The sequence below is a fragment of the Oncorhynchus clarkii genome, chromosome 21, assembly GCF_045791955.1.
Source record: "Oncorhynchus clarkii lewisi isolate Uvic-CL-2024 chromosome 21, UVic_Ocla_1.0, whole genome shotgun sequence".
NCBI classification, from domain to species: Eukaryota; Metazoa; Chordata; class Actinopteri; order Salmoniformes; family Salmonidae; genus Oncorhynchus; species Oncorhynchus clarkii.
The window spans coordinates 48,426,327-48,442,774 of NC_092167.1; the positions used below are offsets into that span (position 1 = coordinate 48,426,327).

The 16,448-nt window shown below is 39.6% G+C and overlaps 1 protein-coding gene across 1 annotated transcript; it reads left to right on the forward strand.

Moving 5' to 3' along the window:
• The first annotated feature begins 618 nt into the window (after window positions 1-618).
• LOC139379110 (fatty acid-binding protein, intestinal-like) lies at window positions 619-5,167 on the forward strand. The gene is made up of 4 exons (XM_071121935.1): window positions 619-765; window positions 1,853-2,025; window positions 3,363-3,470; window positions 3,974-5,167. The coding sequence occupies exons 1-4, from the start codon at window positions 699-701 to the stop codon at window positions 4,022-4,024; spliced, it is 399 nt and encodes a 132-aa protein (XP_070978036.1). The 5' UTR covers window positions 619-698; the 3' UTR covers window positions 4,025-5,167.
• The last annotated feature ends 11,281 nt before the right edge of the window (window positions 5,168-16,448 follow it).

The following is a 16,448-nucleotide window of genomic DNA, read 5'->3' on the forward strand; positions in this document are numbered from 1 at the left end:
GGCAATCAATTCATGAAAAGTTTCCTTTACGGAGATACAAGGTTTTTCCAGGAGGCCGACAGTATCTAACCTCAATGCAATGAGTTAATTGGCAATGGTAAGTGGGAACTAAGTAACAATATTCCTCTGTTGTTCTCATTGATAAAGTATGCCAGTTTACAAGGGCACAACATCTCCTCTGTATAATTGAGGACACACCATTGACCGTGAGAATACAGTGAAAATATCAGGCTACAATTTACGCATCGACTTTGTATCATGAACAACAAAAAACCTTCTAGTAGTGGTGCGAATTCTGTCAGCCCAATTAAAAACGCTAGAACTCTCCCACCATCAATGAGCAGTTCATTAGGGGCTCATTGTCATGCTGGACACAGACAGACACAGAGAGAGGTCCCCTGGGAAATATGCCAAGGAGAGTCCTATAAACGAATGCTTTTCTCTTCTGAAATAGAACAGCGCTACATTGTCCATGTGCCAGCCCTGGGGAGGGAGTTGCCCTTGGCCATTTATCTTTGTATCCTTGAGGCCGTGCAGTAATCGCCCTATATTTGACATCAGCTTTAAAAGGCCACATCAGCAGACAGATAATCAGTTAGATAAAGAAGAGCCAACCGGGGCCTCTATATAAAGGGAGGCAAACGGGCGTTCTCAGTCCCACAGTCCTGCACACGGTCGTTCCACTGCCCACCGTAGACATGGCATTCAATGGTACCTGGAAAGTTGAACACAACGAGAACTACGACAAGTTCATGGAGCAGATGGGTGAGTCGGTGTGTGTGTGGATGTGTGCAACGTGTATGTGCATGTGTGTGTGTGTGTGTGTGTGTGTGTGTGTGTGTGTGTGTGTGTGTGTGTGTGTGTGTGTGTGTGTGTGTGTGTGTGTGTGTGTGTGTGTGTGTGTGTGTGTGTGTGTGTGTGTGTGTGTGTGTGTGTGTGTGTGTGTGTGTGTGTGTGTTTTATAAAAGGTGATGTTGCACTTCTTGATGAAGGATTATATTTCCAATGTGGCTTGGTATGGTCAGCACTTACATCAATGGTACAAGCTACCGTCAGACTCATAGTATCATCCTATACGATACTGTCAGATTTATATTTTCATCCTATAAGTCTGACTGTATCATATAGGATTTGTAAAGCAAGTGTTGGTATATTGCGTGTGTGACAGTGATGGTTTTGAGGTAATCTTTGATCCTGTGGCTTGTTTGAGTGGATGTGAGTTACCAGTCAGAGGCGTGCTGTATTGCTGCACAGCTATAATAATAGCTCTTGGCTGCTGCCATTTTAAAAGCTTGTCAACAAACACAAGCTTTTTTGGGACCTAGGTAGGGTGTAATGAGGAATATTACGATGATGGACACACACCATTTCCAGACAGGTAGTATGAATAAATGGGCTAATTGGACCTTGGACCTAATTGATAACTCCCGCAGTTTACAATCCTTAAGTACATAAACACAATACGAATAAAACATTTTTAGTAGCCCAACTTGGGGCTTTAACTTTTACTATCTATCCAGCACTTTAGTATTTACACCAAGAGACTCAGGACCCACGCCTCATCTACAACACTCTGTATATCCAGCAATTTAGCCATTACGCCAAGAGACTCAGACCCACGCCTCATCTACAACACTCTATATATCCAGCAATTTAGCCGTTACACCAAGAGGCTCAGAGCCACGCCTCATCTACATCACTCTATATATCCAGCAATTTAGCTATTACGCCAAGAGGCTCAGACCCACGCCTCATCTACAACACTCTATATATCCAGCAATTTAGCCATTACGCCAAGAGGCTCAGACCCACGCCTCATCTACAACACTCTATCTACTGCATTTTCCAACAGGCATCAATGTGATGAAGAGGAAGTTGGCGGAACATGACAACCTGAAGGTTATCATCGAGCAGACAGGAGACAAGTTCCACATCAAGGAATCCAGCACCTTCCGTAACAAAGACATCGACTTCACCCTGGGCGTACAGTTTGACTACGCGCTGGCCGACGGCACCGAAGTCTCAGTATGTTTTAACTCTTTCAACCTAGACTTATTTTAGTAGGCTATCGTACACAGTATCCAACAGAAAGTTGTAGAGATTGAAATCTAAGCCCCCCTTTTCATAAAGCCTTCATAAAATGTAAATCCTCCAAATGTATTTCTGCTTTGTGTCTTTTGGTAAACTGTTGTCATGCTCAGAAAAAGTGGAAATCGTGCTGAGGATGGAGTTGGAAAATGTGACCTTTTACAACAGTTTATACCATAAGCCTTCTGAAGTCTGGCAGTGACCTATGCATGACTGTGCACTGTAAAAGTGTTTTGGAGTTTTTGTCCATATAGAGTAACCCATTAGAATAAGTTTACAATGAATACATGTATATTTGCTGTTTAAATTCATGGTTGACTAGCCATTTCTTTATAAGCTCATGGTTGGCTAGCCATTTCTTTATAAGCTCATGGTTGGCTAGCCATTTATTTATAAGCTCATGGTTGGCTAGCCATTTATTTATAAGCTCATGGTTGGCTAGCCATTTCTTTATAAGCTCATGGTTGGCTAGCCATTTATTTATAAGCTCATGGTTGGCTAGCCATTTCTTTATAAGCTCGTGGTTGGCTAGCCATTTATTTATAAGCTCGTGGTTGGCTAGCCATTTCTTTATAAACTCATGGTTGGCTAGCCATTTCTTTATAAGCTCATGGTTGGCTAGCCATTTATTTATAAGCTCATGGTTGGCTAGCCATTTCTTTATAAACTCATGGTTGGCTAGCCATTTCTTTATAAGCTCATGGTTGGCTAGCCATTTCTTTATAAACTCATGGTTGGCTAGCCATTTCTTTATAAGCTCATGGTTGGCTAGCCATTTCTTTATAAGCTCATGGTTGGCTAGCCATTTCTTTATAAGCTCATGTTTGGCTAGCCATTTCTTTATAAGCTCATGGTTGGCTAGCCATTTCTTTATAAGCTCATGGTTGACTAGCCATTTCTTTATAAGCTCATGGTTGACTAGCCATTTCTTTATAAGCTCATGGTTGGCTAGCCATTTCTTTATTAGCTCATGTTTGGCTAGCCATTTCTTTATAAGCTCATGGTTGGCTAGCCATTTCTTTATAAGCTCATGGTTGGCTAGCCATTTCTTTATAAGCTCATGGTTGGCTAGCCATTTCTTTATTAGCTCATGTTTGGCTAGCCATTTCTTTATTAGCTCATGTTTGGCTAGCCATTTGTTTGAAATGACCTATGCCCTAGATATATCTTATCTCAAGATACTGTTTAACCCATGCATCGATAATAATGGGTGATTGTTATCGATGCATGGGCGACGTACATTACAGTCACCGTTAACCCTATCTGTCCCACAGGGTACCTGGGAGATGGATGGAGATGTGTTGAAGGGTAAATTCACCAGGAAAGACAACAGTAAGGTGCTGACCACCACTCGGACTGTGGTGGGAGGAGAGCTAGTACAGGTTAGTGTGAGAAAATCCCACATCATGTATCTTTTCAAATGATCTTTATAATGTTGTACCACTTTATACCAGAATAACTAGAAGTGATATGTTTTTAATAACCAAATGTGAGTTTTTAAACTTTAATTTTGACTTTTTTTTCTGACTTTTTACATTTAATGTGGTATATTTTTCCTCGTAACTGTTACCTTCTGCATAATCCAGTCTTGTTGACTGCGAGCATGAATCAAATCAAATCAAATAAGACATTATAAATCATTTGAACTTTTACAATTTAAAAGGTTATAAATGCTAATGCTGAACAATTTATATAAATGCAGATAAATGTTTATCACATGTATATTTGTCCTACTGAAACATTACCAATATTATTGTCATAACTGCATAAGCATTGTAATCAGAGATTCATATTGTAGTCTCTAGTGTACTCACTGTGCTGGTACGTCTATTTCAATGAAAATGGCAACGTTATTACATTGTTTAAGGACTCTCTTCTCCAACAGAGCTATAACTACGATGGGGTGGATGCCAAGAGGATTTTCAAGAAGGCTTAAAGGGATTCATGACAAATTTCTATCTCACATATCATTATGTTTTTTCTAACCTTAAGAATATGTGTCAAGACTTTAGCTCAGGTGCCAAATTTAAAGTATAAGTCCAAATTTGCAGTGCCTTCCCCTCATTCTCTAAACCCCATGTACCCCCAAGAATAGCTTCAATAGCTTCACTATTGGAAGAAGGCCATATCACCCTCTGAAGAACCCTTAACTGAAGTTGTGGACCATAGAATTAAGAATTAGAATACCAGAATGGTCATGAACATTCTAATGACGGTATAAAGGTTAGCTATTTTGGTCAGGAAGTTGGTCAACCGCGGTTTGCCAGTGCTGTGATAAGATATTGTGTAAAATAATGAATTTTATGAACGTATCTGCATTGGTATGTTTGTTAGCTATCTATCCAGCCAATTTTCGAGGAATGATTCCATCCATTTCTCAAATGAACTGCCAATATTCCATTGAACCAATGCAATCAATCCACAGCAATACAGTGGCTGAAATCAGTTGATGATAGGACATAGTTGTAAATGCAGAAGTACTGATATTGTATCATATAAAAGCACTCACAGCTTTCAAAGAAAATAAACGTTTAGACATTTATGGTCTGTTTACATATATTTTAGAAGCTATTTATACACAACATTTGTATAAAACAAGTATAAACTGTATTTATAATTAATTATATGATAATATTTTAGTTTGACAATAATTATATTACACAATATCTGATATATCACATGCCTTACTTTTATTTTCCTGCATGAAACAAATCTGGATTATGCCTCTACTGCCATTCACTCCAATTAGACTGGTTTGGATTTCTACCTGACCAATATGGCTGCCATTTTCATCCCATTCTGGAACTTTGAGGGTTTATGACATAGCCCCTCTAGTTAATGAATATCATTTCCACAGTGTGGCCTGCTAAAACCTTCCAAACATTCATAAAGCAAGGAACATTATGTTGGCTGATATACTTCTAGAGTGACTACAACCTTTGAACAATCAAGATTAAACTCTCCATTGAATCCAGAAAGGGACCTGTCATCTTTGGTGTACATTTAACAGGTGTCCTTTTCTACTCAACGTTTTTTTTAAATAATTGGTCTTGCACAATAAAAATACTTTAACGTTCCAGTGAATTGTATATGCCTGCATGATTTTTTGAAAATGTCACTGTGAGATTTGTTATCATACTTTACTTGAAGCCTCCAACATTAGCCAATGTAAAACTGTCATGAATACGCCATAGCACGATACAAGCTGTTATTTAGCTCAGGAGTCAATTGTCCTGAACTGACATAATCAGTCATGGCAATTTCTATCATCGTCTCCGCCATTATTATGATAGCACTATGTAGACCTTCACGTGAAGAGTTTTGACAAATCATGAGGAGATTTTTGGTAACACTGTCACAAAATAACAGACGGATTGCTCAAAACACCCCTGAAAAGACAATCCAAGACAGTGAGAAGGTCGAAAAGACGTCGGAGAGGGCTTCTCCAGAATATTCATGTTTCTTCAAAAGGGGAAATCTGCGGTTTATATTTAAACGTATTAATGGTATATACCCCATTGATTCTTCAAGAATATAACTTCTAAATGCCTCATGAGCTTCGTTCAACTGTCTAGCCCCATCACTTTATAAACATTGCTCTGTCTATGAATTTCAGAGTGGATAAACTACTCCAGGCCCATCCCTCAGCTTTTTTTTTTTTTTTTTTACCAAAACAGAGGTGGGGTGCTCATTTTCAATTGGGGAGTGCCCCTTTAAAATCTACACATTTCATAGTCTTCAACATTCTAACAGTCTATTGTGTTGCTAGATACATCAATAAGCTCTGTTGTCTACATAGTTATCTACAGCGGCTTCAGAAAGTAATCACACCCCTTGACTGTTTGTTGTTGTGTTACAGCCTTTATTTAAAATGGATTAAATTGAGATAAGCCTAAACACAATACCCCGTAATGTCAAAGTGGAATGATGTTTACATTTTTTAAAACAAATTCAATGTCTTGAGTCATTAAGTATTCAACCCCTTTGTTATGGCAAGCCTAAATAGTACACATCTGCATAACAAGTCACATGATAAGTTGCATGGACTCACTCTGTGTGCAAAAATAGGGGTTAACATGATTTTTGAAGGTCCCTCAGTCGAGCAGTGAATTTTGAACACAGATTCAACCACAAAGACTAGGGAGGTTTTCGAAAACTTCGCAAAGAAGGGCACAAATAGGTAGATTGGTAAAGATTTTTTTTTAAAGCTGACATTGAACATCCCTTTGAGAATGGTGTTAGGAATTACACTTTGGATGATGTATCAATACACCCAGTCACTGCAAAGATACAGGTGTCCTTCTTAACTCAGCTGCCGGAGAGGAAGGAAACAGCTCAGGGATTTCAACATGAGGCCAATGGTGACTTTAAAACAGTTACAGAGTTTAATGGCTGTGATAGGGGACAACTGAGGATGGATCAACAACATTGTAGTTACGTACACTACAATACTAACCTAAATGACAGAGTGTAAAGAAGGAAGCCTGTACATAATAAAAATATTCCAAAACATGCTTCCTGTTTGCAACAAAGCACTAAAGTAATACTGCAAAAAATGTGGCAAAGAAATGAACTTCATGTCCTGAATACAAAATCAAATCAAATTGTTTTTGTCACATGCGCCGAATACAACAGGTACAGAATACAACCTTACCATGAAATGCTTACTTACAAGCCCTTAACCAACAATGCAATTTTATGAAAATAGAGTTAAGAAAATATTTACTAAATAAACTAAAGTTTTTTTAAAAAGACAAAGAAGAAGAAACACAATAAGATAACAATAATGAGGCTATATAATAAATATACAGTCGATGTTTGGGACAAATCCAACACAACACATCACTCTTCATATTTTCAAGCATGGTGGTGGCTGCATCATGTTATGGGTATGCTTGTCATCGGCAAGGACTAGGTTTTTCTATGATAAAAAAATATACGTAATAGAGCAATGCACAGGCAAAATCCTAGAGGAAAAACTTGGTTCAGTCTGATGATAATGATTGACATATTATTTGTATTAATTTATTCACACTATTTCATCCTTCGACAAGGTATAGTCCCCGACACAAATCTAGGGTCGTATCCAACCTGGCCGGTATGTTCGTTCTCTCGGTTCCATTGCCAGGGATGTCTTTTTGTCTTTTTGTTCTGTATCTATGGACGCGACCCAGTCGTTCGTTCTAAATGTTCTATTGCCATACAGGCTGGAAACTTTCAAATCCTTTGCTTGCTAGCTATCCAACTACGGCTAATTTACAGCCAAGTCGAACAGTGCAGCCAGAATAACAACAAAGTAGATGCATTTGCATTTGTTTAAGCTGTTTTCTAGTGACATTTATTTGGATACATCCATAAAAAATTAGCAAATGACGCTCAATCTCACCTGGCATAGAACATGTGCTCTCTCGTCAGGACGCTGTTGTTCAGAGGAACTAACCAACAACACAGCTAACACAATTACTTCAAACTGAAGTTGGAAAGACAGCAAACTAGCTGAACTTCGATTAATTTGACCTGTTTTCTATTGATATTTATTTTTATATCTCCATAAAAATAATGCTGATTTATGATTTCGACTGGGTGAGAAAAGCTGCCTGCCGGTCTGTCTCACCCCGACTCCCAACACGTTCATTACTATGCAAAAACTGGATATCGAATTTAAATATTGAAACAACGTTGTAAATGTCGGAGAGACAGACAGGAAGGTTTATACAAATCACCACTGTTGAAAACTAAATGTCTAAAAGAAATGTGAGATCATGTCTAGATTCTTTTTATAGTGGAGATCAAGTTTATAAATTGCCTGGTTGGGCTGATGAGATGGTGGATTGCGCAGTCAGATAGAAAAGAGAAAATAAACATTTTAACATCATAGATTTATCTGGTGGTAATTTGTGGAATAGACACCAGCTGGAATACAGTTTTAACCAATCAGCATTCAGGATTGGACCCACCCGTTGTAGAACGTATTGACTAAGGGGTTGAATATTATTATTATTATTATTATTATTTTTTACAAATGATAGAATTTTTCTTCCACTTTGACATTACAGAGTATTTTGTGTAGATAACTGACAAAATAAATGACAGTTAAATCCATTTTAATACCCCTTTGAAATACCATACTTTCTGAAGGCGTTGTTCAAATGTTACTGCCTACTTTTTTAGCAATTTGAATCCGTGGACTTTGAGATCAAAGCTGGACAATAACAACCTGTTATCAAGATGTCGTAATAAAGATATGATAATGTAGATTTGATGAAGATGACATTTTATAGGTATCATATTTTCACAACAGTTTAGTGGTGGTGAGGGAGGAGTTAAACATTGCTCTTCCTTCCAACCGCATGATGACCATGACTTGCAGTCATGTGCTGGGAAAGTTCAATGAACTATGCAGTAGGGCTACATTTAGACATTTTGAATGGATCTGCGCTGTGATTATTGACAATGTATCATTCATTTGCAGATGCTTCAGTGTATTTTATAAACTTGAAAATGAGTCCATGGTTTGAAAAATGGCACATTATCTACTTAAATAATGAACTCAGGGACAACGAGCCAACTTCATGTGCCAACCCTCTATGTCCACAAGATGGCGACATAAGCCCTTAGGTTTGAGTTGCCGTGCTTGTTGTAATCCCTCCTCAAATGTGACAATGCCCTCACAACCACCTGATCTTGACTGCATATCGGGGTGGTGGTCAATTCAGTCAATACAGGAAGTCAACTGAAATCCAGTTAATTGTCAATCGTTTTCTATGAGGATTTACATGTCAAATTACTTTCTTGAATGAAAGGGAATTGATAACAATGGACCACTACCCTGTTGTATACATGTGATGTCCTTTCATGTGTTATCTCTGGGATGTTTGTCATGTGTTATCTCTGGGATGTTTGTCATGTATTATCTCTGGGATGTTTGTCATGTGTTATCTCTGGGATGTTTGTCATGTGTTATCTCTGGGATGTTTGTCATGTATTATCTCTGGGATGTTTGTCATGTGTTATCTCTGTGATGTCCTTTCATGTGTTATCTCTGGGATGTTTGTCATGTATTATCTCTGGGATGTTTGTCATGTATTATCTCTGGGATGTTTGTCATGTGTTATCTCTGGGATGTTTGTCATGTGTTATCTCTGTGATGTCCTTTCATGTGTTATCTCTGGGATGTTTGTCATGTATTATCTCTGGGATGTTTGTCATGTGTTATCTCTGGGATGTTTGTCATGTGTTATCTCTGGGATGTTTGTCATGTGTTATCTCTGTGATGTCCTTTCATGTGTTATCTCTGGGATGTTTGTCATGTATTATCTCTGGGATGTTTGTCATGTGTTATCTCTGGGATGTTTGTCATGTGTTATCTCTGGGATGTTTGTCATGTGTTATCTCTGTGATGTCCTTTCATGTGTTATCTCTGGGATGTTTGTCATGTGTTATCTCTGGGATGTCCTTTCATGTGTTATCTCTGTGATGTTTGTCATGTGTTATCTCTGTGATGTTTGTCATGTGTTATCTCTGGGATGTTTGTCATGTGTTATCTCTGGGATGTTTGTCATGTGTTATCTCTGGGATGTTTGTCATGTATTATCTCTGGGATGTTTGTCATGTGTTATCTCTGGGATGTCCTTTCATGTGTTATCTCTGGGATGTTTGTCATGTGTTATCTCTGGGATGTTTGTCATGTGTTATCTCTGTGATGCTCTTCATGTGTTATCTCTGGGATGTTCGTCATGTGTTATCTCTGGGATGTTTGTCATGTGTTATCTCTGGGATGTTCATCATGTGTTATCTCTGGGATGTTCATCATGTGTTATCTCTGGGATGTTCATCATGTGTTATCTCTGGGATGTTTGTCATGTGTTATCTCTGTGATGCTCTTCATGTGTTATCTCTGGGATGTTCGTCATGTGTTATCTCTGGGATGTTTGTCATGTGTTATCTCTGGGATGTTTGTCATGTGTTATCTCTGGGATGTTTGTCATGTGTTATCTCTGGGATGTTCATCATGTGTTATCTCTGGGATGTTTGTCATGTGTTATCTCTGCGATGTCCTTTCATGTGTTATCTCTGAGATGTCCTTTCATGTATTATCTCTGAGATGTTTGTCATGTGTTATCTCTGGGATGTTTGTCATGTGTTATCTCTGGGATGTTTGTCATGTATTATCTCTGGGATGTTTGTCATGTGTTATCTCTGGGATGTCCTTTCATGTGTTATCTCTGGGATGTTCATCATGTGTTATCTCTGGGATGTTCATCATGTGTTATCTCTGGGATGTTTGTCATGTGTTATCTCTGTGATGCTCTTCATGTGTTATCTCTGGGATGTTCGTCATGTGTTATCTCTGGGATGTTTGTCATGTGTTATCTCTGGGATGTTCGTCATGTGTTATCTCTGGGATGTTTGTCATGTGTTATCTCTGGGATGTTCATCATGTGTTATCTCTGGGATGTTTGTCATGTGTTATCTCTGGGATGTTCATCATGTGTTATCTCTGGGATGTTTGTCATGTGTTATCTCTGTGATGTCCTTTCATGTGTTATCTCTGTGATGTTCGTCATGTGTTATCTCTGGGATGTTCGTCATGTGTTATCTCTGGGATGTTTGTCATGTGTTATCTCTGGGATGTTCATCATGTGTTATCTCTGTGATGTTCGTCATGTGTTATCTCTGTGATGTTCTTCATGTGTTATCTCTGTGATGTTCGTCATGTATTATCTCTGTGATGTCCTTTCATGTGTTATGTCTGTGATGTTCATCATGTGTTATCTCTGTGATGTTCATCATGTGTTATCTCTGGGATGTTCATCATGTGTTATCTCTGGGATGTTTGTCATGTGTTATCTCTGTGATGCTCTTCATGTGTTATCTCTGGGATGTTCGTCATGTGTTATCTCTGGGATGTTTGTCATGTGTTATCTCTGGGATGTTCGTCATGTGTTATCTCTGGGATGTTTGTCATGTGTTATCTCTGGGATGTTCATCATGTGTTATCTCTGGGATGTTTGTCATGTGTTATCTCTGCGATGTCCTTTCATGTGTTATCTCTGAGATGTCCTTTCATGTATTATCTCTGAGATGTTTGTCATGTGTTATCTCTGGGATGTTTGTCATGTGTTATCTCTGGGATGTTTGTCATGTATTATCTCTGGGATGTTTGTCATGTGTTATCTCTGGGATGTCCTTTCATGTGTTATCTCTGGGATGTTCATCATGTGTTATCTCTGGGATGTTCATCATGTGTTATCTCTGGGATGTTTGTCATGTGTTATCTCTGTGATGCTCTTCATGTGTTATCTCTGGGATGTTCGTCATGTGTTATCTCTGGGATGTTTGTCATGTGTTATCTCTGGGATGTTCGTCATGTGTTATCTCTGGGATGTTTGTCATGTGTTATCTCTGGGATGTTCATCATGTGTTATCTCTGGGATGTTTGTCATGTGTTATCTCTGGGATGTTCATCATGTGTTATCTCTGGGATGTTTGTCATGTGTTATCTCTGTGATGTCCTTTCATGTGTTATCTCTGTGATGTTCGTCATGTGTTATCTCTGGGATGTTCGTCATGTGTTATCTCTGGGATGTTTGTCATGTGTTATCTCTGGGATGTTCATCATGTGTTATCTCTGTGATGTTCGTCATGTGTTATCTCTGTGATGTTCTTCATGTGTTATCTCTGTGATGTTCGTCATGTATTATCTCTGTGATGTCCTTTCATGTGTTATGTCTGTGATGTTCATCATGTGTTATCTCTGTGATGTTCATCATGTGTTATCTCTGTGATGTTCGTCATGTGTTATCTCTGTGATGTTCGTCATGTGTTATCTCTGCGATGTTCTTCATGTGCTATCTCTGTGATGTCCTTTCATGTCTAATCTCTGTGATGTTCGTCATGTGTTATCTCTGTGATGTTCATCATGTGTTATCTCTGTGATGTCCTTTCATGTGTTATCTCTGTGATGTTCATCATGTGCTATCTCTCTGATGTCCTTTCATGTGTTATCTATGTGATGTTCGTCATGTGTTATCTCTGTGATGTTCGTCATGTGTTATCTCTGTGATGTCCTTTCATGTGTTATCTCTGTGATGTTCGTCATGTGTTATCTCTGTGATGCTCTTCATGTGTTATCTCTGTGATGCTCTTCATGTGTTATCTCTGTGATACCCTAGGGGTGGGTGGGAGTTGGGACCCACCTATGGCTCATGGTAGAACTTGGGTGATAAGTTCAATACCAGAAAGAGGCACAGTTTACCCCCGGATTCCTTGATTGTACTCCTGCACAAGCTTAACTAACACCTTCTTCGTCCGTTTTGAGGATAACACAGCGGAACCGACGTGGGCCGCTCCCGAGGACTGTGGGCTCTCATTCTCCGTGGCTGACGTGGGCCGCTCCCGGGGACTGTGGGCTCTCATTCTCCGTGGCTGACGTGGGCCGCTCCCGTGGACTGTGGGCTCTCATTCTCCGTGGCTGACGTGGGCCGCTCCCGTGGACTGTGGGCTCTCATTCTCCGTGGCTGACGTGGGCCGCTCCCGAGGACTGTGGGCTCTCATTCTCCGTGGCTGACGTGAGTATCAAATGTAAGCGTGATTAACCAGAAGGCATCCCTCGCCGCATCCTCAGAGCACGGTACGGCAACGGCACTGCCCGCAACCGCAGGGGCTTTCCAGAGAGTGGTACGGTCTGCCCAACACATCACCGGGGGGGGGGGGGGGGGGGGCACACTGCCTGCCCTCCAGGACACCTACAGCATCCGATGTCACAGGAAAGCCAAGAAGATCATCAAGGACCTCAGCCACCCGAACCATGGCCTGTTCACCCCACTATCATCCAGAAGGCGAGGCCAGTACAGGTGCATCAAAGCTGGGACCAAGAGACTGAAAAACAGCTTCTATCTCAAGACCATCAGACTGGTAAATAGCCATCACTAGTCGGCTACCACCCGATTACTGGACCCTGCACCTTAGAGGCTGCTGCCCTGTGTACTGTACATAGACATGGAATCACTGGTCACTTTAATAATGGAACGCTGGTGACTCTAATAATGTTTACATACTGTATTCTAGTCAAGTCCATCCTATTCAACTATTGGTGTATATACACTATTCTATCCTACGTGTTCTATAGATAGACTTTATTTTTTCCACATACTGTCCATAATATTTCTACATCCCATCACATACACACATATATATATATATATATACATTCATATTTATTCTCCGGACTCTGACATTGCTCGTCCTTATTTTTTTAATATATTTCCAATCTTTTACTTTTAGATTTGTGTGTATTGTTGTGAATTGTTAGATTTTATCGCACTGTTGGAGCTAGGAACACAATAATTTTGATACACTTACAATAACATCTGCTAAATATGTGTATGCCACCAATAAAATTCTAATTGATTTTAAATAGTGTACACTTCAATCCAAAGCTTTCACATTTGTGGGGAGTAGTAAACGAGTACATGCTTCAGGAGGAAGGAGAGATTTTTGGGACGTAACCCTTGCATTGAAACATTAGTCGCAGACTGCTAACATTATCACAATAGCATGTTAGTGTCTAGGCACATTAGCAAGAGCATTATCCCCCCACCCCCAAAACCCCCCAACTTCAGGGACGGTTAGCATCTCCATCGATTAACAGCCCAATGAAGCCCCCTGCCTAGACCCCCAGCAGCCTCCCCGATATCATCCAACTCTAACCTACTGCAGGCTGGGGCGGCTTTGAAAGCAGGCGCTGCACTAAATCCACTCTAGAGAGTACGGCCCGCTGGGGCTAAGCCTCTGGGGAGGCTGGGTTAGTTTGACAGTCTGTTCTGAAGCTTAGAGAAGGGGAGAACAGGGTTCTGTTCAGCTGTTCTGGAGGTTGTTTTGTTTAGATTGTCGCCTATCTCTGGTGGGTTTTCAATCTACTCCCCCCCCCCCCCCCTGCAAAAAAAACATATTTCAGAATGATGTCTGTGATATCTGTGGTAGATTTCCCAGATTTCTGACTTTAAAATAAAATACATGGACACACCTTCTGACTTACACCACCACTCCTTGAGGATTGGATCCCTGGAGCATGTAATGGAAGGCCTGTTGTAGACACTATACATGGATAGTTCATCTGTAGACACTTTACTATCAACAAACTATTGGTTAGGGTTAGGGTAAGGGTTAAGTTTAGAGTAAGGATAAGGGTAAAGTTCAGGATTAGGTTTAGAATCAGAGTAAGGTTTAAGTTTAGGGTTAGGATAAGGGTAAAGTTCAGGATTAGGTTTAGAATCAGAGTAAGGTTTAAGTTTAGGGTTAGGATAAGGGTTAAGTTCAGGATTAGGTTTAGAATCAGAGTAATGTTTAAGTTTAGGGTTAGGATAAGGGTTAAGTTCAGGATTAGGTTTATTTAAGTTTAGGGTTAGGATAGAATCAGAGGTAAGGTTTAAGTTTAGGGTTAGGATAAGGGTTAAGTTTAGGGCTAGGATTAGGTTTAGAAGTTTAGGGTTAGGATAAGGGTTAAGTTCAGGATTAGGTTTAGAATCAGAGTAATGTTTAAGTTTAGGGTTAGGATAAGGGTTAAGTTCAGGATTAGGTTTAGAAAAAGAATAAGGTTTAAGTTTAGGGTTAGGATAAGGGTTAAGTTCAGGATTAGGTTTAGAATCAGAGTAAGGGTTAAGTTTAGAGTAAGAATAAGGTTAAGTTCAGGATTAAGATTTAAGTTTAGGGCTAGGATAGAGGATTAGATTTAGAATCAGAGTAAGGGTTAAGTTTAGGGTTAGGATAAGGGTAAAGTTCAGAGGTTTAAGAGTAAGATTTAAGTTTAGGGCTAGGATAAGGGTTAAGTTCAGGATTAGGTTTAGAATCAGAGTAAGATTTAAGTTTAGGGCTAGGATAAGGGTTAAGTTCAGGATTAGGTTTAGAATCAGAGTAAGGGTTAAGTTTAGGGTTAGGATAAGGGTAAAGTTCAGGATTAGATTTAGAATCAGAGTAAGGGTTAAGTTTAGGGTTAGGATAAGGGTAAAGTTCAGGATTAGGTTTAGAATCAGAGTAAGATTTAAGTTTAGGGCTAGGATAAGGGTAAAGTTCAGGATTAGGTTTAGAATAAGAGTAAGGTTTAAGTTTAGGGCTAGGATAAGGGTAAAGTTCAGGATTAGGTTTAGAATAAGAGTAAGGTTTAAGTTTAGGGCTAGGATGAGGGTAAAGGTCAGGGTTAGAGCTAGGGTTAGGGTTAGTAGATAATTAGTTGAAATCTTCGTCTGTAGATAGTCTGTAGAGCAGATGGACTATCCAAATATAGTGTTACCGGCCAGTGCACCACTCCTCGAGGGTCAGATCACTGTAGAATTTTAATGGAAAGCCAGCGTTGCACAACACATTCATGAATGGCAAAAAAGACAGTCAAAAAATGTATCATAAGGAATAAGGTTTTGAAGTGTCTGTCCTATATTTAGGAGCTATAACAAAGCTCAGGAAACATATATACAGTATTTTTTTGGTGTAGGCACAAAGCTACCTCCATACTTTGATACATGTTTTTAACAAAGCTCAGGAAACATATATACAGTATTTTTTTGGTGTAGGCACAAAGCTACCTCCAAACTTCCATAAATGTTTTTAACCCGGTACCGGTCACCTTCAGAGGAGTCCCGTGACACTTGTAAAGGGTCGTAAGAGAACGCCATCGTGTCCGTGAGAGTCTCATCTTTCCATATTAGTTTGTAGCTAAACTATTTGGAAGCTACAGACGTTTTCATGAGAAGACAGATTTTTTTGGGTTGTCTCATGGTCTGACAAACATTGCTGTAGCTTGGCCACCTTCAACTGCAGACCGATTTTTTTGGGTTGTCTCATGGTCTGACAAACATTGCTGTAGCTTGGCCACCTTCAACTGCAGACCGATTTTTTTGGCCACCAAACATTGCTGTAGCTTGGCCACCTTCAACTGCAGACCGATTTTTTTGATGTGAAAACACTGCTGTCGACCTTCCATGTGAAAGGTCGACATAGCGGATGCGGTGGATTGAGATGCAGCACATGCAAAAGAAAACAACTGATATCTATTGCTTAAACGAATGGATTTTGATGAGGATTTGTTTGTTGTATTATGTTACTTAGATTGATGTATTGATTGATGTATTGATTGATGTATTGATTGATGTATACCTGGGTTCAAATAGCAGTTGTTTTCTTCCGATATTTGAGAAGCTTGCCTGTCACAATAGAACCAATGGAATTGTCCCAAAAGTGCAAGCCGCCCATATCCAGTACTCCTATTAGGCTCTATCAAGCAGTCAAAGTATTTGAAAAAAAACGAACAAACACTATTTGAAGTCAAGTCTGGACTAGGATTTAAGGTGGTTCCTGCTTCACTG

Bases quoted from the DNA above. Each gene is read 5' to 3' on its own strand.
- LOC139379110 (XM_071121935.1), top strand. From the start codon at position 699: ATGGCATTCAATGGTACCTGGAAAGTTGAACACAACGAGAACTACGAC. The intron at 2,026-3,362 runs GTATGTTTTAAC...TCTGTCCCACAG, and splicing joins CCGACGGCACCGAAGTCTCA to GGTACCTGGGAGATGGATGG. The intron at 3,471-3,973 runs GTTAGTGTGAGA...CTTCTCCAACAG, and splicing joins TGGGAGGAGAGCTAGTACAG to AGCTATAACTACGATGGGGT.